Source organism: Ranitomeya variabilis, chromosome 3, assembly GCF_051348905.1.
Source record: "Ranitomeya variabilis isolate aRanVar5 chromosome 3, aRanVar5.hap1, whole genome shotgun sequence".
Taxonomy (NCBI): Eukaryota; Metazoa; Chordata; class Amphibia; order Anura; family Dendrobatidae; genus Ranitomeya; species Ranitomeya variabilis.
Window position 1 is genome coordinate 506,954,901 of NC_135234.1, and position 26,260 is coordinate 506,981,160.

The following is a 26,260-nucleotide window of genomic DNA, read 5'->3' on the forward strand; positions in this document are numbered from 1 at the left end:
GCTTGTGTTACTACTGTGGTGATTCTACACATGTTATCTCAGCATGCTCTAAACGTCTAACTAAGGTTGTTAGTCCTGTCACCGTTGGTAATTTGCAACCTAAATTTATTCTATCTGTAACTTTGATTTGTTCACTGTCATCTTATCCTGCCATGGCGTTTGTAGATTCAGGTGCTGCCCTGAGTCTTATGGATCTGTCATTTGCCAAGCGCTGTGGTTTGGTTCTTGAGCCATTAGAAAATCCAATCCCTCTTAGGGGTATTGATGCTACGCCGTTGGCAGAAAATAAACCGCAGTTTTGGACACAGGTTACCATGTGTATGACTCCTGAACATCGGGAGGTTATACGTTTTCTTGTTTTGCATAAAATGCATGATTTGGTTGTTTTGGGGTTGCCATGGTTGCAGACCCATAATCCAGTCTTGGATTGGAAGGCCATGTCAGTGTCAAGTTGGGGATGCCGTGGAAATCATGGGGATTCCCTTCCCGTGTCTATTGCTTCTTCTACGCCTTCGGAAGTTCCGGAGTATTTGTCTGACTATCAGGATGTTTTCAGCGAGTCCAGGTCCAGTGCACTGCCTCCTCATAGGGAGTGTGACTGCGCAATAGAGTTGGTTCCAGGCAGTAAGTTTCCTAAGGGAAGATTATTTAACCTGTCAGTACCTGAACATACCGCTATGCGTTCATATATTAGAGAGTCTCTGGAGAAGGGGCATATCCGTCCTTCTTCTTCCCCTCTTGGTGCGGGATTCTTTTTTGTGGCCAAAAAGGACGGATCTTTGAGGCCTTGTATTGACTATCGGCTCTTAAATAAGATCACTGTCAAATTTCAGTATCCTTTGCCGCTGTTGTCAGACTTGTTTGCCCGGATTAAAGGTGCCAAGTGGTTCACCAAGATAGATCTTCGTGGTGCGTACAACCTTGTGCGCATTAAGCAAGGAGATGAATGGAAAACCGCATTCAATACGCCCGAAGGTCATTTTGAGTACTTGGTGATGCCTTTTGGGCTCTCTAATGCGCCTTCAGTTTTTCAGTCCTTTATGCATGACATTTTCCGGAAGTATCTGGATAAATTTTTGATCGTTTATCTGGACGATATTCTGGTTTTTTCTGATGATTGGGACTCGCATGTAGAACAGGTCAGGATGGTTTTCAAGATTTTGCGTGAAAATTCTTTGTTTGTTAAAGGCTCAAAGTGTCTCTTTGGTGTACAGAAGGTTCCCTTTTTAGGGTTCATTTTTTCCCCTTCTGCTGTGGAGATGGACCCAGTCAAGGTCCGAGCTATTCATGATTGGACTCAGCCCTCGTCAGTTAAGAGTCTTCAGAAGTTCTTGGGTTTTGCTAACTTTTACCGTCGTTTTATCGCTAATTTTTCTAGCGTTGTTAAACCTTTGACGGATATGACCAAGAAAGGCTCTGATGTAGCTAACTGGGCTCCTGCTGCCGTGGAGGCTTTCCAGGAGTTGAAACGCCGGTTTACTTCAGCGCCTGCTTTGTGCCAGCCTGATGTCTCACTGCCCTTTCAGGTTGAGGTGGATGCTTCGGAGATTGGGGCAGGGGCCGTTTTGTCTCAGAGAGGTCCTGGTTGCTCTACTATGAGACCTTGTGCCTTTTTCTCTAGGAAGTTTTCGCCTGCAGAGCGAAATTATGATGTGGGCAATCGGGAGTTGTTGGCCATGAAGTGGGCATTTGAGGAGTGGCGTCATTGGCTCGAGGGTGCTAAGCATCGTGTGGTGGTTTTGACTGATCACAAAAATCTGATGTATCTCGAGTCTGCTAAACGCCTGAATCCTAGACAGGCCCGCTGGTCATTGTTTTTCTCCCGTTTTGACTTTGTGGTCTCGTATTTACCAGGTTCGAAGAATGTGAAGGCCGATGCTCTGTCTAGGAGCTTTGTGCCTGATGCTCCTGGAGTCGCTGAACCTGTGGGTATTCTTAAGGAAGGAGTTATCTTGTCAGCTATTTCTCCGGATCTGCGACGTGTGTTGCAGAGATTTCAGGCTGGTAGGCCTGACTCTTGTCCACCTGACAGATTGTTTGTGCCTGCTAGGTGGACCAGTAGAGTCATTTCCGAGGTTCATTCCTCGGTGTTGGCAGGGCACCCGGGAATTTTTGGCACCAGGGATCTGGTGGCCAGGTCCTTTTGGTGGCCGTCCTTGTCTAGGGATGTGCGGTCTTTTGTGCAGTCCTGTGGGACTTGTGCTCGAGCTAAGCCTTGCTGTTCTCGTGCCAGCGGGTTGCTCTTGCCCTTGCCTGTCCCGAAGAGACCTTGGACACACATCTCTATGGATTTCATTTCTGATCTTCCGGTGTCTCAGGGCATGTCTGTCATCTGGGTGATATGTGATCCTTTCTCCAAGATGGTCCATTTGGTTCCTTTGCCTAAGCTGCCTTCCTCTTCCGATCTGGTTCCTGTGTTCTTCCAGAACGTGGTCCGTTTACACGGCATTCCTGAGAATATTGTGTCGGACAGAGGATCCCAGTTTGTTTCCAGGTTCTGGCGATCCTTTTGTGGTAGGATGGGCATTGATTTGTTGTTTTCGTCCGCCTTTCATCCACAGACTAATGGACAAACGGAGCGAACTAATCAGACTCTGGAGGCTTATTTGAGGTGTTTTGTCTCTTCTGATCAGGATGATTGGGTGACCTTCTTGCCGTTGGCTGAATTTGCCCTTAATAATCGGGCTAGTTCCGCCACCTTGGTTTCGCCATTTTTCTGCAACTCTGGTTTCCACCCTCGTTTTTCCTCGGGACATGTGGAGCCTTCTGACTGTCCTGGGGTGGATTCTGTGGTAGATAGGTTGCAGCAGATCTGGAATCATGTGGTGGACAACTTGAAGTTGTCACAGGAGAAGGCTCAGCGTTTTGCCAACCGCCGCCGCGGTGTGGGTCCCCGACTTCGTGTTGGGGATTTGGTATGGCTGTCTTCTCGATTTGTTCCTATGAAGGTCTCCTCTCCCAAATTTAAGCCTCGCTTCATTGGTCCGTACAAGATATTGGAAATCCTTAATCCTGTGTCCTTTCGCCTGGATCTTCCGGTGTCGTTTGCCATTCACAACGTATTTCATAGGTCCTTGTTGCGGCGGTACGTTGTGCCTGTGGTTCCTTCTGCTGAGCCTCCTGCTCCGGTGTTGGTTGAGGGCGAGTTGGAGTACGTGGTGGAGAAGATCTTAGATTCTCGTCTCTCCAGGCGGAGGCTTCAGTACCTGGTCAAGTGGAAGGGCTATGGTCAGGAGGATAATTCCTGGGTGGTCGCCTCTGATGTGCATGCGGCCGATTTAGTTCGGGCCTTTCACGCCACTCATCCTGATCGCCCTGGTGGTCTTGGTGAGGGTTCGGTGACCTCTCACTAAGGAGGGGGTACTGTTGTGAATTTGCTTTTTGGCTCCCTCTAGTGGTTACTAATGATTTGACTCTGGATATGTCAGTCATCCCTTGTATGCTCACCTGGGCCGTTAGTTCAGGGGTGTTGCTATATAAGCTCCCTGGACCTTCAGTTCAATGCCTGGCAACGTTGTAATCAGAGCTAATCTGTTGTGCTCTTGTCTACTGATCCTGGTTCCTGCTAGATTAAGCTAAGTCTGCTTTCTTGCTTTTTGTTATTTGTTTTTGTTTGCATTTTTGTCCAGCTTGTACTTAATCTGTATCCTGTCCTTGCTGGAAGCTCTAGGGAGCTGGTGTTCTCCCCCCAGGCCGTTAGACGGTTCGGGGGTTCTTGAATTTCCAGCGTGGATGTTTGATAGGGTTTTTGTTGACCATATAAGTTATCTTACTACATTCTGCTATTAGTAAGCGGGCCTCTCTTTGCTAAACCTAGTTCATTTCTATGTTTGTCATTTCCTCTTACCTCACCGTTATTATTTGTGGGGGGCTTGTATCCTACTTTTGGGGTCCTTTCTCTGGAGGCAAGAGAGGTCTTTGTTTTCCTCTTCTAGGGGTAGTTAGTTCTCCGGCTGGCGCGAGACATCTAGCGACCAACGTAGGCATGTTCCCCGGCTACTTCTAGTGTTGGCGTTAGGAGTAGATATTTGGTCAACCCAGTTACCACTGCCCTATGAGCTGGATTTTTGTACTTCGCAGACTTACCTATTTCTCTGAGACCCTCGCCATTGGGGTCATAACAATGTTCTTTCCATTTAATGATAATGGATTTGATGGTGGGGATCATCAGAGACTGGAATTTTTTTTTATAACCCAATCCTGACTTGTACGCCTCAATAACTTTGTCTCTGACTTGTTTAGAGATCTCCTTGGTCTTCATGGTGGTGTTTGGTTAGTAATGCTTTTTGCTTAATGGCGTTGCAGCCTCTGTGGCCTTTCAGAAAATGTGTGCATATCCTGACAGACCAAGTGACACTTAGACTGCACACAGGTGGACTTCCTTTCACTAAAACATCACTCATGAAGGTAACTGTTTGCACTAGAAATTTTTAGGGGCTTCACTGTGAAAGTGGTGAATACACATACACATGCCAATTTTAAGTTATTTGATCCCATAAATGTATGCCTATTTTTTTCTCACTTTACTTCACCAACTTAGACTATTAGAGCTTATGTATCACACATAAATCGGATTGCAAAAATATTTAAATACAGGCTGTAATGTAGCAAAATAGATGAAAAGCCAATGGAGGGTGAGTTGAATACTTTTGCAAGCCACTGTAGTTATATCATATGTTGGGTCCCTCACTTTGATGCAGGATCACACCCCAAGCCCACATCTTTCCTGGAAGATGATCCCTGAATTAATCATCATCTGCCTCTAACAGTTTCGTGTGTAGCAGAGCTCCACCCGTAACTGTTAACATGCCATTGTCAAACTATCACAGCAGCATTTAATACACGCAAGCAGTGGGTGTGCCTATTCCATATGCCCGTGACATGATTGCGAGGCCTGATGGTTTGCTATGACTGCTGAGGGTCTTCTGGAGATCCAAATGCTTGTCATGATGACTCTCTTGTGAAAGCCAACATTTGGCTAGTGCTGACAGAAAACTGTGATTTTTTGCTATACATAACAGTGCTGATGCACTGCTATTAGTGATGAGCATATGTGCTCAGATAATGTCTTATCCAAGCATGCTTGCTGTTGTCCGAGCATTTAGGAGTGCTCGTATATTATGTTCGAGTTTCTGTGTCTGTTAGACAACCTCAACATATGTGGGGGTTGCCTGTTTTACTACGCCATCCCCACATGTGTTGAGGCTGTCTAACAGCCACAAATCATGCAGCCACAGAGACTCGAGCATAAAATATGAGCATTCCCAGATGATTGGATAACACCCAAGCGTGCTCGGATAAGACGTTATCTGAGTACATCTGCTCATCACTAGCTATGTAAAGTAAAAGCAATTAGATAATCGCAGCGGACTAAGAAATACAGTATAAAATGAAAAAAAGTTTTAAAATAGGAATAAAATTTAAAAAAAACAAGAATTCAAATCACAAACCTTTTGCCCGAATGAAAAATAAAGCAATAAAAAAATATATATATATATTTGGTATCTGCATACTCTCACTGACCTGCAGAATCATATTGCCCAATCAATTTTACCGTATAGTCAGCATGTTAAATAAAAAAATAAAAAAAACAATTGTGGAATTGCACCCTTTTTGCAATTTTAACCTACGTGGAATTTTTCCCCACTTTCCGATGCATCACATGATAAAATCAATGATGTCGTTCACAATTGCAACTTTTTCCACAAAAAAAAAACAAGCCTCCATATATCTACATGGATGGAATAATATAAAATTCATGGCTATTGGAAGAAGTGAAGGAAAACAACGAAAATAAGGAAACCCCCCCCCCCCGAAAATAGCCCGTTCATGAAGGGGTTAAAGATACAACGGATGCCATTGATGCTTATCCTCCAGTAGACCCTACACAGCAAAATAGAATGTGAAATAAATCTGAAAAAAACCTTTAAGAAAAATGCATATATACAGTGTGTGCTCCTTGGAAATGTCTATTTTTGGTTTGTACAACCTTTAACTTTAGTGTTCACCTTTGCAATGACGGCTTTTTCTTCAAAGCCAAATCTTTTGATAGGAATCTAGTAACATTTAACTTAAAAGGCCAGTATGTAGCTGAACTTTATCTCTGACTTCTGAGCATTAAACCAGGACATGACATGGAGAGTTACATTGTAGTAAGAAGTGTATGGAGATTTTGATATTTATTCACTTTTTGTAGCTGTCAGATTTATACGTCTTTTGTGTGTTAAGAGCTTGTGATTGATCTGCAGGTAAAGACATCATGGTAAAAATGAGCTACCTGACAGCATAGTAACTTCTGCCAATATTTAGTATGCTTCTCACATCAACAGTTGGAAGACACAATTGCATCACAATGATAAAACAACCCAAAATTGTGATAATGCTTGCAGAATAAAACTACTTTCAAAGCATTTTTGTCCCAATATTTCTACTGTATATGAAGGCAAATTGGAGCTGGCATACATTTAATTGTATATTTCATGGGTTTCCGAATATTTACCAATCTGTTTATTTTCCCATTGTTGCAATTTTACATTTCTTCTCAAAAGTTGTTATTTTATTTGCTATATTCAATAATAAATTAACTGTTTTAAAGCCTTTTACCTTCAACAAAGATGGTCTTCTAGGTACGTTATAAATGGCTAAAATATATTTGAAGTTCACAAAGAATCAAATAAAATATAAATCGCTTTCAAGCGCATGGGAAAGAAAAGTTTCTATAGCAACCTTGAAAGTCTTACAATTTTCCATTAGAACCATGAAAATTAAAGTATACATTAGAAATATACCACCGCTTTACTATTTTGCCTTTGGTGCACCTGTTGGAAATTGCAGGTCGCCTCTGTTTTAAAGGAAATTCAGAAGAAATGTGTTTGGTTGCTCAGCATATAAATATGCTAGCAGTGAGACATTTGGCTCAATGATAAGAGAGCTGTCCTTTGAGGAATTGTGCCATGTGAAGAAAGGCTGTACTTTACATGAAGAGATAGACAGATTGGAATATCTCTTGTTAATGCAATTTGACAGCAGTGGGACTTAACAGGTAAAATCTGCCACATCTGCTTTTTTCTGTCTATATTAAAAAATGAAAATATTTTGAGGGATGATAATATACTGTTGCACATTTTAGCTAGTTCTCAGGATTCATATACCAGTTCCTCAGCTGTCAAGCGTAAGCAAATGTGTAATGATTAAATGCCCACTGGCAAGATTTTGCGTAATTTTATTTTGTTTTTCTTTTATCCCAAATGATTTGGACAGATTGACAATTTCAGCAGAATGCCCTATGCAGCTAGAAGACTTTCCGATGGATGCTCATGCATGCCCACTAAAATTTGGAAGCTGTAAGTTATACTTTTATTTTTTATCTCAAATTCTTGCCTATTTCCGAAACCTTGTTTATTTTCTATTGTGACAACTCATAGTGAATGTACAATGAAAGTATATATATATATATATATATATATATATATATATATATATATATATATATTGCATTTTATAATCCCATTACTGATTGCTTATTGGAGGGGGAAGGCTATAAAAAAATCACTAAAGTTAGTGGTCCCTTATGTACAAAACGGGATGTATGAACCAACTCAATCTGTGCAAAGACTGCTAAAAAGAATCTCAGAAAGGCTATGTACATCATGACTTTTTTTTACAGTGATGATAATTCATCAAACATATTAGACTATTAAATTGGCATTTGCATTAGATTTTCATCAAAATGTTTTATACAACGTCTATGTATCTTATGTGTCCAAATGCTAATAGACAACACAACAGACCCAGTGTAGTCTGATCCCGCAGTCATATTTTTTCATGCTATAAATTCCAAATATACTGTACATATACTAATAAGAGAATCCACATGCATCCAATAGTTTCCATTCACTTTAAAACTGTGCTAACATGGGAGACGTCCTGTAGATCATAGAATGATAGCATTTAACTGTATATTCCAGATGAGACAAAACTAACTCCTTATAAAGTTGTAGTATTATATTTATGTGTCATGAGTTCATGCCTCTTTTTATGAATGACAATATTCTGTTAGCTTTTGAAGCCTCTGATTGATATTGCATGCCGTTATTTAGACTGATCTACAAATACACCCAAATCCTTCTCAACAAGAGACTTTCTCAGCTTTACTCCCATTAGAGCATATGCTACCCACATATTATTAGTACTCAGTATGGTGAAGAAGTCTATAACAGATATAAGGGGTATTCCCATCTTCAACATCCTGTCCCATTATGTAGTAGGTGAAATAATATTAATATTAGCAAAAACCTCCAATTAGAAATGTAGTATAGATTTTTTATTCACTGTTTCTTTCCTCTTGAGCAGACATTGAAGGACCTTAGGTATCCATGGTTACATCTGCTAGCAAGTAGCTAACTAATTGTCACTTTATCAGTGGACGTAACCATTGATATCTAAGGTCCTGCAATGCCTGCACATAAGGTAAGAGACAGCAAATCGAAAAAAGTATACTACGTTTCTAATTGGAGGTATTTGCTATATTCTTATTATTACACTTACTACATATTGGGATAGGATCTTGGAGATGAGACTACCCATTTAAGAATGAACAAAATATATTTTCTAGTATGGACTGGTAGTCCAAGTGGCAATTAAAATGTTGTGTCGGGCTAATAACAACTTAGAAAGAATGCATTGAACCCAACTTATGACTCCTCTGTATTATTAAGGATAATGTCCCATTCTCCAAATTGGTTGCCCAAATAAATATTAATTTTATGGCCAGACCTTGGCTCTAACAGTCTAACCCTAATTAGGCAATTATCATCTGGATACCCATAATGCCCTGATCTCTTATTATAGTCAACAAGCAGATATCTGATAAAACTTTTGATATTGAATTGAGACGATTGAGTCATTCAACCAACCTTGCAGCCACTAGCATCAATGCATGCTACTTGTGGCCCATAGTATGATGTAGATGAGCTAACTACTAGAGATTGTGTAAACCCAGTTTAAAGTCCAGTTCAATACAATCTGGTCATGGACAGGTGCTGCGTGAATTTCCTAGATGCATCATTTGATTTGCCGGCCTGGAATGATGTAATCAGAGTGACATGTGTCACACCAGTGACAACAAGCCAATTTCTAAGTTGAGCATGTGATCCTAGAGGGTAAGAAAATTTGTGCAACTTCTGTCTATGGGAGAGCACTAACCTGGATCATGAAAAATGGACCCATCCACTCCAGAGTTCAATATAAACTTCTCACTATCACCCACAAAGCGCTCCATGGTTCAGCACCACCCTACATCTATCTCCTCCATTGTCTTAGTCTACCACCCTTCCCATGCCCTCAGTTCTTCTAATAACCTAAGATTAACATCCTAAATGATTCAAACCTCCCACTCCCATCTCCAAGACTTCTCGCGTGCTGCACCAATTTTGTGGACTGCACTACCCAAGGACAATTTGATTTATCCCAAACATCCACAGTTTTAATCATGCCCTAAAAACACATTTCTTCAGACTGGCCTACCACCTCAACACATTAATCTAACTATCCCTGTATTTCCCTCTGTGTCTGTATTTTTACAAATACAGTACTGGTTGGTTACTGGTTCATGCAGCATTACATGAACACAATGAAAGCTATTGTTACCATCCACCTTTCCCATTTCCCCTATTTCCTCATAGATTGAAAACTTGCAAGCAGGGCCTTCATTCCTCTTGGTTTCTGTTCTTTATGTGATTATTGTTATTCTGTAATGTCTTTTATTGTCTGTACAACAGGGGTGTCAAACTGCATTCCTCGAGGGCCGCCAACAGGTCATGTTTTCAGGATTTCCTTGTATTGCACAGGTGATCATTTAATCACCTGCACAGAATGATTCCAGCACCTTGTGCAATGAGAAGGAAATCTTGAAAACACGCATGGTTTGAGGCCCTCGAGGAATGCAGTTTGACACCCCTGCTGTACAAGTCCCCTCTAAAATGTAAAGTGCTGCAGAATAAGTTGGCGCTATAGAAATATCATTATGGAACGGGGTTGCATGTCCCCTCTCCGGAGATATCTTCATGGATTTTAGTTTTTCTCTACAACAAGCTTTTTTATATTTGCATGACATCAGTACATCTCCATTTATGTTCAGAGATATTTTTAGAATTATTTTGTTTGCTCAGAAAAACACAGCAATAGCTCTTTCTTGCTTAGCTCTAACTAGATACACATTTTTGAATTGATTCAAAGCATTTCTCTCTAAAAAGAGTCAGCAAGCTGAATTCCAAATGTAGCCTTGAATGTGACTAGAGATGTCAATTACTTCATTCGCTGTTGCATCTGATATACAGATTCATCATTGTAGACAATACAATGGAAAAATCTATGAATAATTTTCCTTAGAAACCATTTGAGAATATGTTTTTGTCAAACGAGTTGTACTTTTGAATAATACAATTAATTTACATTATCATGTACAGAAAAATGGGGAAAATCTCAGAGGAATAGGTGAAGTGGGGGGAAACTGACCCCCCCCCCCTGCAATTCTGCCATGATTTTTTGGAGGATTTTGTTTTTAGGTCTTTCTGTAGTTAATATGACCTGGCAACCTGATGCTTCAGGTGAGTAGAATTATGGTGATACCAAACTTGTACATTTTTTTCTATTTTAGCAGTGAAAAAAGTTATTTGTGTCACTGTACTCTAAGATGTTGAACTTTTAACACCTATCGATGGAGCTCTGTGAGGGCTTATTATTTTGCATGCTGAGCTGTAGTTTTTATTGATACCATTTTGAGTTACATATGATGTATTGGTCACTGTCAATTTAATATTTTCTGGGAAGTACAGTCTCAGAAAAACTGCGAATATAGTGTTTTGATTTTTCAGCATTCAACATTATGTTTTAAATATTTTTATATTTTGATAGGCTTTTATGAGCACAGCGATCCCAAATGTTTCTTATTATTATTTTTTTATTTCTTTATTTTAAAACTAGGAAAAGGAGGGTGATTAAAACTTTTATATATTTTTTTATATTGCATTTTTTCTTTAATTCTTTTAGCATCCTTACGAGACTTTATCTTGTGATGCTCTGATCGCTTATGTGCTTCAATATCGTGGTTTTACAGTAAATAGTATAAATGATGGTCCCTTTGAATTTTAGCCTATAGCTTGAACACACGCACCGCCCTATCAGAAAATGAAAACATTTAAATAATTGAAGAGCAGCAATCGTGTCTAGCGCCAGTCGCTGCTGTTATTGGCAGATGTCAGCTATGTATTATAGCCATCATCTGCCCTGTATGGAACAAGCACAGCTCCTGAGTCCATTCATACGCACCTGGCCATGATATACATGTGCGGCAGGGTGCATGAAGAAGGTCCAGGTTCAAAATCTCCACGTTGTTGATGTGTGTAGGAGCAGCCTGCTATTAACAAGCTTGCACTTGGTCCATAAAGCAAATAAGACTAGGACATGCTGCAATTTTTTTTCACCATCCATCCACATAGTAGCTGTCTGCACTGGCAAACAGGTTAAAGGGCCACTGTCACCCCCCTCCAGCCGTTAACTAAAAGAGCCACCTTGTGCAGCAGTAATGCTGCATTCTAACAAGGTGGCTCTTTTAGTTTTTGGTTCAAGTATTCCCAAAATAAAGCATTTTGAAACTTAGCCAAAATACCTGTCGTTAGCCAGGGAGGCGGGTCCTCACTCCCCAGCTTGAACCGCTACTCTGCCGTCACTCCAATCTTGTGGGGCTTTCGGCGCCGCCCCCTCAGTGCTGTTTACACTTCAAAACCGGCACCTGCGCTGTGTACTACTGTGCTGCGCAGGCGCAGTAAGCTCTGGCCATCTGATGTCCCAGCCAGGCTTGCAGACTGCGCCTGTGCGGGCTGTGCGGCCACCCACCTTTGGAATCCCAGCCCCACACTGTGTGTTATGCATTATGCACAGTGCAGGGCTGGGATTCCAAAGGTGGGTGGCCACACTGCCTGCACAGGCGCAGTCTGCAAGCCTGGCTGGGACGTCAGACGGCCAGAGCTTACTGCGCCTGCGCAGCACAGTAGTACACAGCGCAGGTGCCGGTTTTGAAGTGTAAACAGCGCTGAGGGGGCGGCGCCGAAAGCCCCACAAGATTGGAGTGACGGCAGAGTAGCGGTTCAAGCTGGGGAGTGAGGACCCGCCTCCCTGGCTAACGACAGGTATTTTGGCTAAGTTTCAAAATGCTTTATTTTGGGAATACTTGAACCAAAAACTAAAAGAGCCACCTTGTTAGAATGCAGCATTACTGCTGCACAAGGTGGCTCTTTTAGTTTATAACGGCTGGAGGGGGGTGAAAGCCCTTTAATATTGGGTCAGTATGCAGTCCATTGTATCTGAGAATAGGTACAAATATAATTGGGCTTATTAATCTTATTAGAATGTTGTTTTAACTCTTTTCTTACCATATCTTAAGTCACAGAACGAACACTGCAAAAATAATACTTAAGATTTGCATAAAAATATATATATTCTTAAACAAGGATTGGGTCTTGATGGTCTTAATTTTTTGACAGAACTAAATTGAATGCAATTCCACTGTTAAATCCACTCTTAATACATAAAGAAGCTGTAGGACATCTCACCGCAGAATGCTATTTTAAGCACATTGTCAGGAACTATAACAGCAAATTGAGTGACATGCTGCATATAGCCTAAAGTATATCTACCCAGACAAACTGTTTCACACCAGTGGTTTTAATGTAAAATCTACTCTGCGGGGGTGAAGTTACGCTGGGTGTTGATACACAGTCTGCAAGGGTGAAATAGCCCTGAGCAGACTAGATTTTAAGCTTGCACCACTCTGTAACGTGATCTTTTTCATTGCTTCAATAATCCAGCTTTCATGTTACTACATGATTGTTAGCAATCTGTACACTTTAGAGCATTCCCAATCTGATAAACCAGGGGTGTGACTAAATAATAATTTGGCTGAATAGTGCATTACATAATACTGTACATATGTGATAATCTCATCCTGCCATATGTGATTTCAGGAAAACTTGGAAAGAAAGCTAAAAGTATTATCACTAATGAAATCAGCCGTTCTTACAGTTATACAGACATTTGCAGCAAAGTGGCATAAATTAGCAGCAATTAAACAAAATAAGGAAATTGAAAATGAAGAGTTCATTTATTGCACAGACAACCATTGCCATAATAAAAAAGCTCTACTAAAAAACTAGAAATTAGTGCTATATTTATATTTAATAGTATTTGGCCATATTCACACATTCAGTATTTGGTCAGTATTTTACATCAGTATGAGTAAGCTAAAACCAGGAGAGGAACAATTAGAGGAAAAGTATAATAGAAACATATGCACCACTTCTGTATTTATCACCCACTCCTGGTTTTGGCTTACAAATACTGATGTAAAGTACTGACCAAATACTGAACGTGTGAACATGGCCAGAATTCTGTTTGGATTTTCGGGGTTCCTTATGTTGATTTAGGCCGGGGTCACACTTGCGAGTTCAATGCGAGAAACTCGCACGAGTCTCTTGTATCAAATCCTGGCTCTGCCGCCGGCACTCGGGACCGGAGCGTTCAGCTGCATACATCAGCCCACACTTCGGTCCTGTGTTTAAAACAATGGAGGCTTCTCTATTAAAATATTTATGCCAGGGGAAAAAACTTGTTTGGAATACAAATATCAAAAATTCATGGAAACTTTGCAAATAATCTTCTAGCATGCTTGTATTTTAGGTTTATGTCTAGTTATTTTGCAAATAACTTACAGCGAAATTGAAAATTCACAAATTCTTGTTCCGTGAAACTAGAGGATAGACCCCCACCTCTAATTTCTTAAAAATGCACCTGTCCGAAACAGAATCTGTAGATATTCTAAGGAGTACAATCTATTTTGTATTTATTTATGAGGACTATTTTTCAGGAAGAACACCTTGCAGACTTATGTGTCAGTTTGCTAAACTTATTATCAGCAATTTAAACAAGTCTTCTTTAGTTTTTACCTTGAGCAGCATATGTTCACATATTGCAGTGCTCATGCATCACTTCTGAAGTTTGCTAAACTGGTCTAAGTGTTACAATCTCATATTTAAGAATGACTTGTATTTCTGCAATTGTTCAAATTGTCTCTTCAGAGAGGAAGAGGACTAGAACTCTAGTGCCACGTATTGGAAGTAGCAATCCTAACAGTCACAGATCTGGCTGTGTGAGTGGCGTCTGACCGGGGTCCAAGAAGTATAATTTCTCCTTGCGAAGAGTGCAACAATTGTTTGAAATAGTAACTATTAGGGTTAGCGGATCACACTAAATAAAATATAATAATAAAGTGCAATCGTAACCCAGGGTCCACTGTGCAGAGATGTAAAACTGCTGCTATATAGTAATGGTGGAACACATGGCAAGCATACACCTGACACAAGTGCGTGAACTCCACGCAGTGTGAACAGAATGTACAGCCCCGAGTTCTATTAGCTTCACAGAGCGAAGAAACTAAGGGTTGAACTTGCTCCATAATCGATCCGTGCCAATGGCACATGTGGCCGAAAAATATGCAGAGTCAAAGGAAAATACTACGGTGACGCTAGTTTACCAAACAAAACCGTGCAGAACTCACAGGGAAGCAAAAAGGCTCTGTGGTTGGACTTGCTCTGTATCTCTGCTGTGCTAACCGCACACACGACAGGATACAGATGCTGGAAGCCAATTGGCAAGCAAAAACCCTAACTGGCTCAAGCTGAGCAAGATCACAACACACACAGTGCAGTCAGAGTGGTAGCGTATCCACTCACACACATCAACACAAATAACACTAGTGCACAGGCGTGCACCATTGAGAGCCTTTTATAACTTAAGCTCAAGTCCAGACAGACAGGACCTTGCCTGTGGACCAATCTGAAGCTGCCACATCACCAGGGCAGCTGACGTCCAAGCACCAATGAGGAGGTGCCACATCATGGACATACTCAGTAGGGTGAAATCTGGACTTCGGCTCCAGAGCACAACGCATAGGCTTAGCTGGAGAGATAGCAGTAACTACAGGTACATCATGAGCCTGGGCAAGGTGCTGGGACCGGTCTGTGCTGAGCAGTCATCCCAGCGGCTGAGCCTGAATGAGACACCACTGCACCAGACAAGACTTGGGATCTATCCCGTGCAGCGAGATAATCAGTGTGCCTAACAGTAACCATGTAAATGTTACATTCTTACTGTCCATTTATTACAGACAATGTAAGTGCTCTTTGTACAAATACAGTATGTTTTGCAGTCCCCATGAGGAAAGAGGTCTATTTGACAATGTCTAGATAATTGTGTAGCAATGTCTGTGAAATAATAGTAAATAATTTAGGAACAACTGTATGCATCTTGCACTAGTGAAGAATAATCTTTACCTATCATTTAAAATTTTGTGATTTCTATTTTTTTTTCTTTAAAGTAAACTAATACTGTTTTTAGAAATAAAGTTGAAAAATTAAATATAATATACAATATTCCAAATGCTATAACTTGGCTTCTGCTTTAAAAGAACAATTTCATGCTTCAATCTAGGAGTTTATCAAATCCTGTATTTGCAGTAATTAACTTTCTAGACTTTTGGCATACTGACTGTTGTAGAATGAAAACTGCTCCTGACTTTTGCCATCTTTTCTTGTGTATGGTTATTTTTCTGCTGCCACTTTTTCTTTTACTATACATTTTGTGCAACACAATAATCAATTTTTGACAATCTTGTGAATCCTAATTCTAATTTTTCAATCATTGCCAAAAAGGATGTTATAAGAAAAGCTAGGTAGGTATGTACATATACAGAAAGCAAAATGTGTCAGCAGGCTGCAGTATCGGTGTAGCATGTACAGTTGTTAAACTGGACTAATATAAACAGTTGTGGAAAGTAGACATGCAGAGTTAAATATTTACAGTTTTTAAATGATTTTTCTAACTAAATTCAATTCCTTGGCAGGTACACGACAAATAACCAGCAACTGCATGAGGGTGCTGTATTTATCTTGACTGTATTGGTGTAAAATTTGATTAGTAAATCAGATATATTTTAAAAAAACAAGTATTTTACCTTCATACAAAATTGCACAAGAAATGCAAAAACTCAGTCCCTGTTGACAAACAAGCACACAGTGTTACGCCGATTTCAAATTTACTTAATGTAAAAAATATTGTGCTCTCCTGCTTTTGCTTTCTAGTGCATTCAAGATGAAAAAATACAATGTTAGTTATAATTCAAATGCAGCAGGACAGATGCTAGTTATACCATATCATTGATCAATCACAATGAGTCTGGCATTGCAGCTTCTAGCACTGTCCTTTTCTCTACCCCTATCAATTGTACATCTGCATTATACCCAGGCTACTACTATCATCTTCTTCAGTGCTGCAGTTATAAAACATTTTATTATTATAGTCTTTGTCCAATGTTGTTGTACTTTCTTTTCTGTCTCTGTTGTTGAGCTGTAAGCTTTTACATACTCTCACTGTCCAGAATCATTCTAAAATATCTGCTGTATTGAGATTATGCTAATTTGAATTAATATTCATTATATTTACTCTAAGTTTAAGAAGACATTTCACAAGTTCTACCATATTGAACTGGCCACATCATTGAATATTGATTGCAGAGTTGAGTTTTTTTAATTTCTCCTCTCTGTTGCGGAGATATTAGCTTGTAAAGGCTTAGGTTATAATTTATATTAAGTCTAAGGGGGTGTTACCAGAGATTACATGCGGTTCACCAGTCATAAGCATGCAGCAACATATTTGGGAAAAATGAACACACCACCATAATAGACTAGAATACATTTTCAGTATAAGGCCTATGTATGATTGGCTGAGCAAACCTGAGTTTGATAACATATACCTTTCTGCTTTCATTAGACAGTTGGTGGGAGAGGAGAGGGATACAGTTGAGCTGACAGCACTGTGAAAGTTCGGCATATGCAATGAGATAAGGCTCAGTTCTGTTGTACTGCCTTACCCCACAGGTTGGTAACCATGAGATGAAAGCTAACTCAGCTCCACAGTACTCTTGGAACTTTATAATCACTCACAGCTCTGCAGTGAGACCAATGAAGAAACCACACTTTCTGTCATTACATCATTACATGTGTCACAGCTATTGTTTGGCGTGTTCTTATTTCCCCAGCATGTTGCTGCCTGTTTATGACTGGTCTATCTCAAATGGTAAGAAGTACATGCAAAATGATATATATACATATATATCTATATATATAAGAGGCATCGTGATTACTCGCTAATCCCGCCCCCTGCACAGTAGCTCCGCCCCCACACATCACCACACACAATTCCGCCCCCACCACATTAACACACACAATCCCGCCCCCCCGCCACATTACCACACATAATTCCACCCACCACATTACCACACAATCCTGCCCCCACCACATTACCACACACAATCCAGCCCCCTACCACATTACCACACATAATCCCGCCCCACCACATTACCACACGCAATCCCGCCCCCCACCACATTACCACACATAATCCCACCCCCCACCACATTACCACAGATAATCCCGCCCCCCCACCACATCACCACACATAATCCCACCCCCCCACCACATCACCACAGATAATCCAGGCCCCCACCACATCACCACACATAATCCCGCCCCCCCACCACATTACCACACACAATCCCGCCCCCAACCACATTACCACACACAATCCTGCCCCCCCACCACATTACCACACACAATCCTGCCCCCCCACCACATTACCACACACAATCCTGCCCCCACATTACCACACACAATCCCGCCCCCCCACCACATTACCACACAAAATCCCGCCCCCCCATCACATTACCACACACAATCCCGCCCCCCCACCACATTACCACAGATAATCCCACCCCCACCACATTACCACACATAATTCCGCCCCCCACCACATTACCACACATAATCCCACCCCCCACATTACCACACACAATCCCGCCCCCCACCACATTACCACACACAATCCCGCCCCCCACCACATTACCACACAAAATCCTGCCCCCACCACATTACCACACATAATCCTGCCCCCACCACATTACCACACAATCCCGCCCCCACCACATTACCACACATAATCCTGCCCCCCCACCACATTACCACACACAATCTTGCCCCCCACCACATTACCACAGATAATCCCGCCCCCACCACATTACCTCACATAATTCTGCCCCCACCACATTACCACACATAATCCCGCCCCCCACCACATTACCACACGAGGCTCTGTCCCCACACATTACTACACGAGGCTTTGTCCCCGCACATTACCACACGAGGCTCTGTCCCCACACGTTACCATATGAGGCTCAGTCCCCACACATTACCACATGAGGCTCTGTCCCCACACATTACCATATGAGGCTCCATCCCTCCACATTACCACACGAGGCTCTGTCCTCACACATTACCACACGAGGCTCCGTCCCCACACATTACCACATGAGGCTCTGTCCCCACACATTACCATACGAGGCTCCGTCCCCACACATTACCACATGAGGCTCCGTCCTCAGACATTACCACATGAGGCTCCGTCCCCACACATTACCACATGAGGCTCTGTCCCCACACATTACCATACGAGGCTCCATCCCTCCACATTACCACATGAGGCTCTGTCCTCACACATTACCACATGAGGCTCTGTCCCCACACATTACCACACGAGGCTCTGTCCCCACACATTACCATACGAGGCTCCATCCCCACACATTACCACACGAGGCTCCATCCCCACACATTACCACACAAGGCTCCGTCCCCACGCATTACCACTCGAATCCAGTTTGCTTTTGATTTTGAATATAATGTATTAGTATTATTCTGATTTTTAATTATTATTATTGTTATTAACTTCATTTTAAGTTAATTTACCACCTGTGTAAGCGCTATTGAATGTTGTCATTATTTACTTTAGTTTAATCACTAGCAGCATTAATTAGATAGCAATGAGCATGCCGAGCGTTAGCTGGCTGGAAACAGCTAGTATATATATATATATATATAGATATACAGCATATTTTTCAGACTATAAGGCACGTGTTTTTAACAGGAAAAGTTCTTGTTAAAACTTATGTCTTATAATCCAGAAGCAGCTTCCTGTGAAAGAGGATGCTGAACAGAAAGAGCTACTGTTTCTCCTCCTATCTGACACTGATCTAGTAAAGAACAGGAGAGAAAGCTGCAAGGACTGAATGGAGACTGCACAAGCTGCGCAGCTGCAGAACCTTCTGCACCAGTATTTCCAGAACCTTTCAGGTTATGTGACTAATCACATGACTTGAAAATTGCTTGAATAAATCAAGTAGAAGGTCCTGCACATGCTCCACTTGTGCAGCCTCCATGTACTGTAGGTCCCGATAAGGAACTGCAGGATGTAGTAATGTATAGTATGTGTGAATGTGTGTATGTCTAAATTTGCATATAGTGTGCATGTAGCAGAGCTGTGTATGTCTATATGTGAATGTAGTGTGCATCTAGCAGAACTGTATATGTCTTTATGTACATGTAGTGTGCATGTAACAGCTGTGTATGTATATACAGGTTCTCACAAAATTAGAATATTGTCAAAAAGTTAATTTATTTCAATTCTTCAATATAAAAAGTGAAACTCATATATAGAGTCATTACAAAGAGAGTGATTTATTTCAAGTGTTTATTTCTGTTAATGTTGATGATTATGTCTTACAGCCAATGACTTTTGGGTTTTCATTCGCTGTAAGCCACAATCATCAACATAAACAGAAATAAACACTTGAAATAGTTGGCTCCACCAGTGCTGCCGATCCCCCCCCCCAAGGTAAGCTGAATTCAGACTGTAAGATGGACCCCCATTTGGCACATTAACTTTTTTCCCTATGTTCTTTCTGAAAATTTGTGGTGCGTCTTATGGTCCGGTGCGACTTATAGTCCGAAAAATACAGTAGTCATTTTTTACATTTTAAAAATTACAAAAAAGGAAAATGGGCCAATGCAAAAGTTTGGTTAATACCTAGTAGCACCCCCTTTTGAAAGTGCACAAACTTTTACATGCCACTGTATATGGTAGACTACATAGTTACAAGTAAATTTCTTGCTCAGCCACTCAGAAGCACAATACTTTATGTACATTTTTTCTTAAATTATTTTTAATGTATTTGTTTTATCTTTGCAACTTGGGAGTCTGTAGTTCGTAGTAGTCATTAAAAAATTATAATCTTCTACATTCTTCATAATGTAGGGTTTCGTATTTTCACAAAGCAATGAAGCTTGGACAATGATGCCATATGTATTGAAATAAAAAGAAGTGTTATGTGATATTGTTGCAATGAATGTGGACATTTTATGGGGGAGAGTGCTGAATAAACGGAAAATATGGTAATTCTGAAATACCATTTTAATGACATCTAGCTGAAGAAGAGGAAACATGAGAAAATGGGAATCACTTATATAACCCATTAAAAGTGTAGATGTGCCATCGAAGTTCAATATGCTATGCATTTGTGCATGTAAAATGTACAAATATAAAACAATATGAGACTTACTATATTCAGTAAAATTATGGTTCAGCTGCACATGGAGGAGCAACTTTAATGAGTCCATCTAGCTAAATATTAAATAAATGTTCCACTTTAATAAATGTATTCATCAAAGGATTATACACTTGTAAAGCAACAAACTCACTAGTACTCACATTATCCTTGTCCAACACTGTCTCTCCCTTGTTGATGCCATCTTTGTAATTTGGCTCCAGCGGTGACATCATGTCCAAAGTACACAACTCAGAAAAGATGGAAAGTCAGTGTAGGACTGGGGAAGAGTAAGTACTATCTGAGTTTGTTGCTTATGCAATCTTTTGGGGAACACTTTTCTTAATGAGTGAACCCCTTTTATAGAAGTAGACAAGATTCAGCTTGCACATATCTTGGTCTATATGTAAACCTATGTGCAAGTAAAGATGGGAACCCCTTTCCCCCTACAGGTATAGTTGACTTTAACAGGTTTTTATGCAGGTACTCATCTGCTGATGTGCCTTATGTCTGCCATTGTACCTTGTTTCTTTCTGACCTCATGTTTCTACCTGTGACTCTGTCATTGCTGAGCTCGCTAACTGGTGCTTAGTTATTAAGAGGTCTGCTGAGAGCCTACTCAAGCCACTAAGTGTATGATGTATATCTCGGCAGATACTGATGTGCTTGCCATTGCTCCCTGACACACATAAGGAGGAGATGTGATAAAGGGTAGAGAAAGGCATTGAAACACTGAATACGGAAGTAACTGCATGGCTGTGAAGAGGAGTCTACTCTGAATTTGTGTGACCCTCTAATGGCAGATATTGTTTATGCAAGACCTTCTAAAGACTGTGAAATGAACCTTGGTTAAGATAGAAAAGAGATTTTTGCTGAAATCAAGTGTAAGTGATGGCATTAGCATTCGTTCAGATGAAAGATGCTTTTCTTAGTTCACGTGGAAAATGGATAGCACATGTGGACCCATTGTTAGCCTGTTTGCAAATTCACATAAAATTAGGGCTCATGTAAAAAAAATTCAGCATGTGTAGTATGATTCAATTTATGGGCCAGACTAAAGAATGTAAATAGAATGCTACTCCTGTGCTACACACAGGCACACAAAGCTGCATGACTAGAACTAACAATTGGTAGGCTTGCAAGCTGCAAGGATGACATAAATACAATTAGAACTATGTAGGAGAAACATTTGCATGTGGTATTGTGTATCTGAGTGGCTTAGTAATAATAAGAAATTATCATGTAAATAATATACAGCACTGTGCAAAAGTTTTAGGCCAGTGTGGAATGAATGCTGCAAAGTGAGAATTTTCAAAAATGGAAGAGCTAATTGTTTATTTTTATACATTAACAAAATGCAAAATAAGTGATCAAAAGAAAAATCTAAATCAACTCAATGTTTGGTGTGGCCTACTTTTTCCTTCAAAACAGCATCAAAGTATCAATTCTTTCTTGCTATGCCTGAACATTGTTTTCAAAGGAACTCAGCAGTGAGATTGTTTGAAACATCTTTGGAAAGGAAAACTAACCACTGGTCTTCTGTCGATGTAGACTTGTGCAAATCCTTTTGTCTTTTCATATAATCCCAGACAGGGTCAATGATATTGAAATCAAGGCTTTGTGGGGACCATGTCATCACTACCAGGTCTCATTTTTCTTCTCTGAGCAGAAGATAGCTCTTAATTACATTGTGTGTTAAGAGGTCACTATCCTGCTGCAGAATAAATTTGGAACCATCAGACACCTCCCTGGTTCTGTTACATGATGGATAATCTGCAGTAGCGACCAAAAGATTAGCATTTTTTTTTAAAGTGTGATTACTTCTGTCTGGTTGTTGTGATGCCACTTTCATGGTGATTTCAGTAAAACAAAAACAAATGGTTGTCAGCTATAAGTATGAAAATTGTGTTTGACATTGCTTTATCCCTTTATGTGTTTGTTTTCAACATTTGCTCAGACAAATGTTTTGTTTATTTTGCCATGGGTAGTCAAATTTTGTCCCTAAATAGTTTTTTTGTTTGTGTTATTTTTTGGTTAAAGCATGGCAAAGACAAAGCCAAATGTACCAAATGTATCACCGGATGTCTAGAAGCTTAATATTCTGAGAGTGAAGTCAGAAAAAAGCCAAAAAGACGTAGCTATGAAATTCAACTGCTCTCAGAGTCAAGTGTCACATATAATAAAGAAAGAAATAGAAGGTTATAGAACAGCTGACAAGCCTAGAAGTGAACAACCATGGAAAATGTCCTCCAAAATTGCTCACATTATTAAGAAAAAGTCAATATCTAATGTCCATAAAAGTGCTGTAGAGATTTTGAATGAAATGAACAAAGAATATGGGGTCAAAGTGAGTTGCCAAACTATGGTGCGACAGCTAAGAGCAGTAGGGTTGAATGCATGAGTTTCAGTCAAGAAATCTTTCATCTCTGCAAAGAACCGGAAGGTCAGACTTGAGTTTGCCACAGAACATAGCCAATGGAAAGAGACAGATTAGTCTATTGTGTTGTGGTCAGATTAATCCAAGTTCAATCTGGTAGTAAAGCAAGCAATATATATGCTGCCCAATTAAAAAACGTAATGATGAAAGGTGCCAAACTCCTACAGTTGAATGTGGTGGCAATGTCATGATTTGAGGCTGCTTTTCTGCATCTGCTACTGGCCCTCTGCATAGAATTGATGGAAATATGAATGCTTGAAAATGTAATGCTGCCTAATGGTAAAACCAAAGTAGGCAGGGGCTGGAAATACCAGCAAGACAATGATCTTATGATCATTGTGATGTTAGCACACATCCAATTTAGTCAAAAATGTTTGCCTGTTGCAATGACCAAGCCAGTCACTTGATTTAAACCCTAAAGAGCACCTTTGGGATGATTTAGAGTGATGAGTTTGGGCCCAGACCTATAGCAATAGAGATGAATTTTTTGCAGATTTGCAAATGGAATGGAGCAAGATTCCTCATTTGTCTTGAATACCCTAGTGGCTTCAATGCTGTTTTGGTGTGGTTCAGTAAACAAAGCAAAAGGTAATGCTACAAAATACTAATTTATGGTATGGTAAACAGTGAATTACTCTATTTTCTGATCAATAAATAGTATATGCTAAACTTTTGGCCACCAGTTTTCTTTAATTAAATGACAAAACCTATATTCTAAAGCATTTTGGTTAAAATTAAGGTCTTGCATGATGACGACTTCATGCTCTTTCAATTCATCACCAGAAAAATGGCATCACCACAACAAGACAGAAGTCAGAACACTTTTTAAAAAACTTTTGGTTGCTACTGTATCTCAACTTCAGCAAAGCATTTGATGTAGTATCTCATACTATCCTTATTGAAAAAATGACCAAGTATGGGATTGAGAAGACTATGGTTAGGTGGATTCACCACTGTACCTGTATATTTCACCACTGAGGTCTCTATAAAGTCTCCTAGAGCTGCATCTAACTCCTTTCAAGCTTCTTGAGACAAACATAGCCTTATTAATGCCTTCACTATAGAAATGAATGGTAACTTAGTAGTAACTAACAGCCGTTACTGAAAAGAATTTCATGTTTTTTTCAAATTAAAAAATGGTCCAAATATTAACCTTCTCTAGTCTCCACTGTCATTTGTGATCTGACAGACGATTCTTTACAGAACACACAATCAAACTGACAGTGTCGCTGTTAGAAGTAACATCATCCTGATGTGACTGAAATGAGTGGCGTGCAATTTATTCAATAATGCTTTCTGCTTCCTCCTCACAAGTATTCTCGCTGGAGGAAAAGGAGGTGAATTGTGGCTTATGTTTGGTAGTAATACTGTGTAAGAGGGATGAGGGGGAAGGGAGATCAGTTAACCAAGTGCAGGAAAAAATATTACCTCTATAAATGAAGACCGACTTTACGGGCAGGAACAGCATGAGGAAAGAAATTCCAGCAACCGCAAAAGGTAAAGATATTAAAACATGCCTTTTAATACCAACAGTCATGTTTTAATATCTTTACCTTTTGCGGATGCTGGAATTTCACTCCTCGTGGTAGTAATACTGCCAGGACAGCCGATACCATTGGTGGTGATGGTGGTGTTTCTTCTGCTGCTAGCAGGTTTCACATTCTTAGTGGTATGCATTTTCTTTATTTTTTCACTATGCAGTCCTTTGCAATTACCACTTTTTCTTTTGCTGTGTAGTTCATATAATTTTTAACAATCTTTACAACTCTAATGATTTATCCTTTGCCAAAAAAAGTAATAAAAAATGCTAGATAGGCAACATACAAAAAGCAAAATCTAGCAGCAGGTTTAAGAATGGGTGTGGTATCTACAGTTGTGAAATTGGACTAATAAAAAAGTTGTGCAAAAACAGACATGCAAAGTTAAACATCTATATTTATTACACAATTTGTTTTAATGTTGCTTTTCTTAAATAATTTCAGCCTACTTAAAAAATGACATAATTAATCCAGCAACCGCATCATGCCCTTTCCTCGCCTCAAGAGTAATACTGTCTTATTTCAACCTTGATTATGTTTGCTCAAACATTCCCATAGGCTATTGGAACTAACCAAGACAGATATTTTAAATGATAAAGAAAATCAAATGCAGCCAAGATATAAGAGCACATGTCAGGATTTCAGAATAATTTCAAAGTGAGAAAAGAGGTCAGCACTATTGACAGCTGTAGTGAAGTGAAATATTGAAGTACTGGAGGTGTTATATTCCTAAAAGCTTTGGGACTCGGCCATGGGTTAGTATTTATCTGCATGGGATAGCTCAATTTACAGGATACAGACTACCACAAAAGTTAGAAAAAGTGTCAATTCAGCTCACCATTTATAGAGATAAGTATACCAGGAGACTTTCAGGGTAAACAGTGTGAGGTCTTAGGGTACTGTCACACAGTGCAATTTTGATCGCTACGACGGCACGATCCGTGACGTCGCAGCGTCGTATGATTATCGCTCCAGATGCCGAAGTCCCCGGGTAACCAGGGTAAACATCTGGTTACTAAGCGCAGGGCCGTGCTTAGTAACCCGATGTTTACCCTGGTTACCAGCGTAAATGTAAAAAAAACAAACAGTACATACTCACATTCCGGTGTCTGTCCCCCGGCGTTCTGCTTCTCTCCACTGTGTAAGCACCAGTCACCGTGTCACCGCTGTGCTCGCTTTCCGGCCGGCAGGCGCTCACAGTGCAGAGAAGCTGAGACGCCGGAGGACAGACACCGGAATGTAAGTATGTACTGTTTGTTTTTTTTACGTTTACGCTGGTAACCAGGGTAAACATCGGGTTACTAAGCGCCGCCCTGCGCTTAGTTACCCGATGTTTACCCTGGTTACAAGCGAACACATCGCTGGATCGGTGTCACACCCAACGATCCAGCGATGTCAGCGGGTGATCAAGCGACGAAAGAAAGTTCCAAACGATCTGCTACGACGTACGATTCTCAGCAGGGTCCCTGATCGCTGCTGCGTGTCAGACACTGCGATATCGTAACGATATCGCTAGAACGTCACGAATCGTACCGTCGTAGCGATCAAAATTGCACTGTGTGACAGTACCCTTAATGTGGTGCACAGAGTATGCCCTGGTTTATCTTCCTGCTCAAATTACTCTCAATGGTCCAAATGGGGATGTTCTCCAAAGGAATGTACTTAAAATTTAGTGTGATGACACCGCATTTATTCTTAATTATGCCACAGATAATGTCAGTAGGCCCAGGGACATGAGCTATT

The 26,260-nt window shown here is 40.4% G+C and overlaps 2 protein-coding genes across 2 annotated transcripts in view; one reads left to right on the forward strand and one right to left on the reverse strand.

The window, feature by feature from the left end:
• GABRB3 (gamma-aminobutyric acid type A receptor subunit beta3) overlaps positions 1–26,260 on the reverse strand; it is an 820,257-nt gene that overhangs the window by 765,448 nt on the left and 28,549 nt on the right. The gene's annotated exons all lie outside the window — the stretch shown is intronic.
• Positions 1–26,260, forward strand: part of GABRA5 (gamma-aminobutyric acid type A receptor subunit alpha5) — a 413,237-nt gene that overhangs the window by 248,982 nt on the left and 137,995 nt on the right. Inside the window, exon 6 of the mRNA XM_077296876.1 lies at positions 7,261–7,343. Coding sequence (XP_077152991.1) covers positions 7,261–7,343 — 83 coding nt within the window. The remainder of the gene's footprint in view (positions 1–7,260; positions 7,344–26,260) is intronic.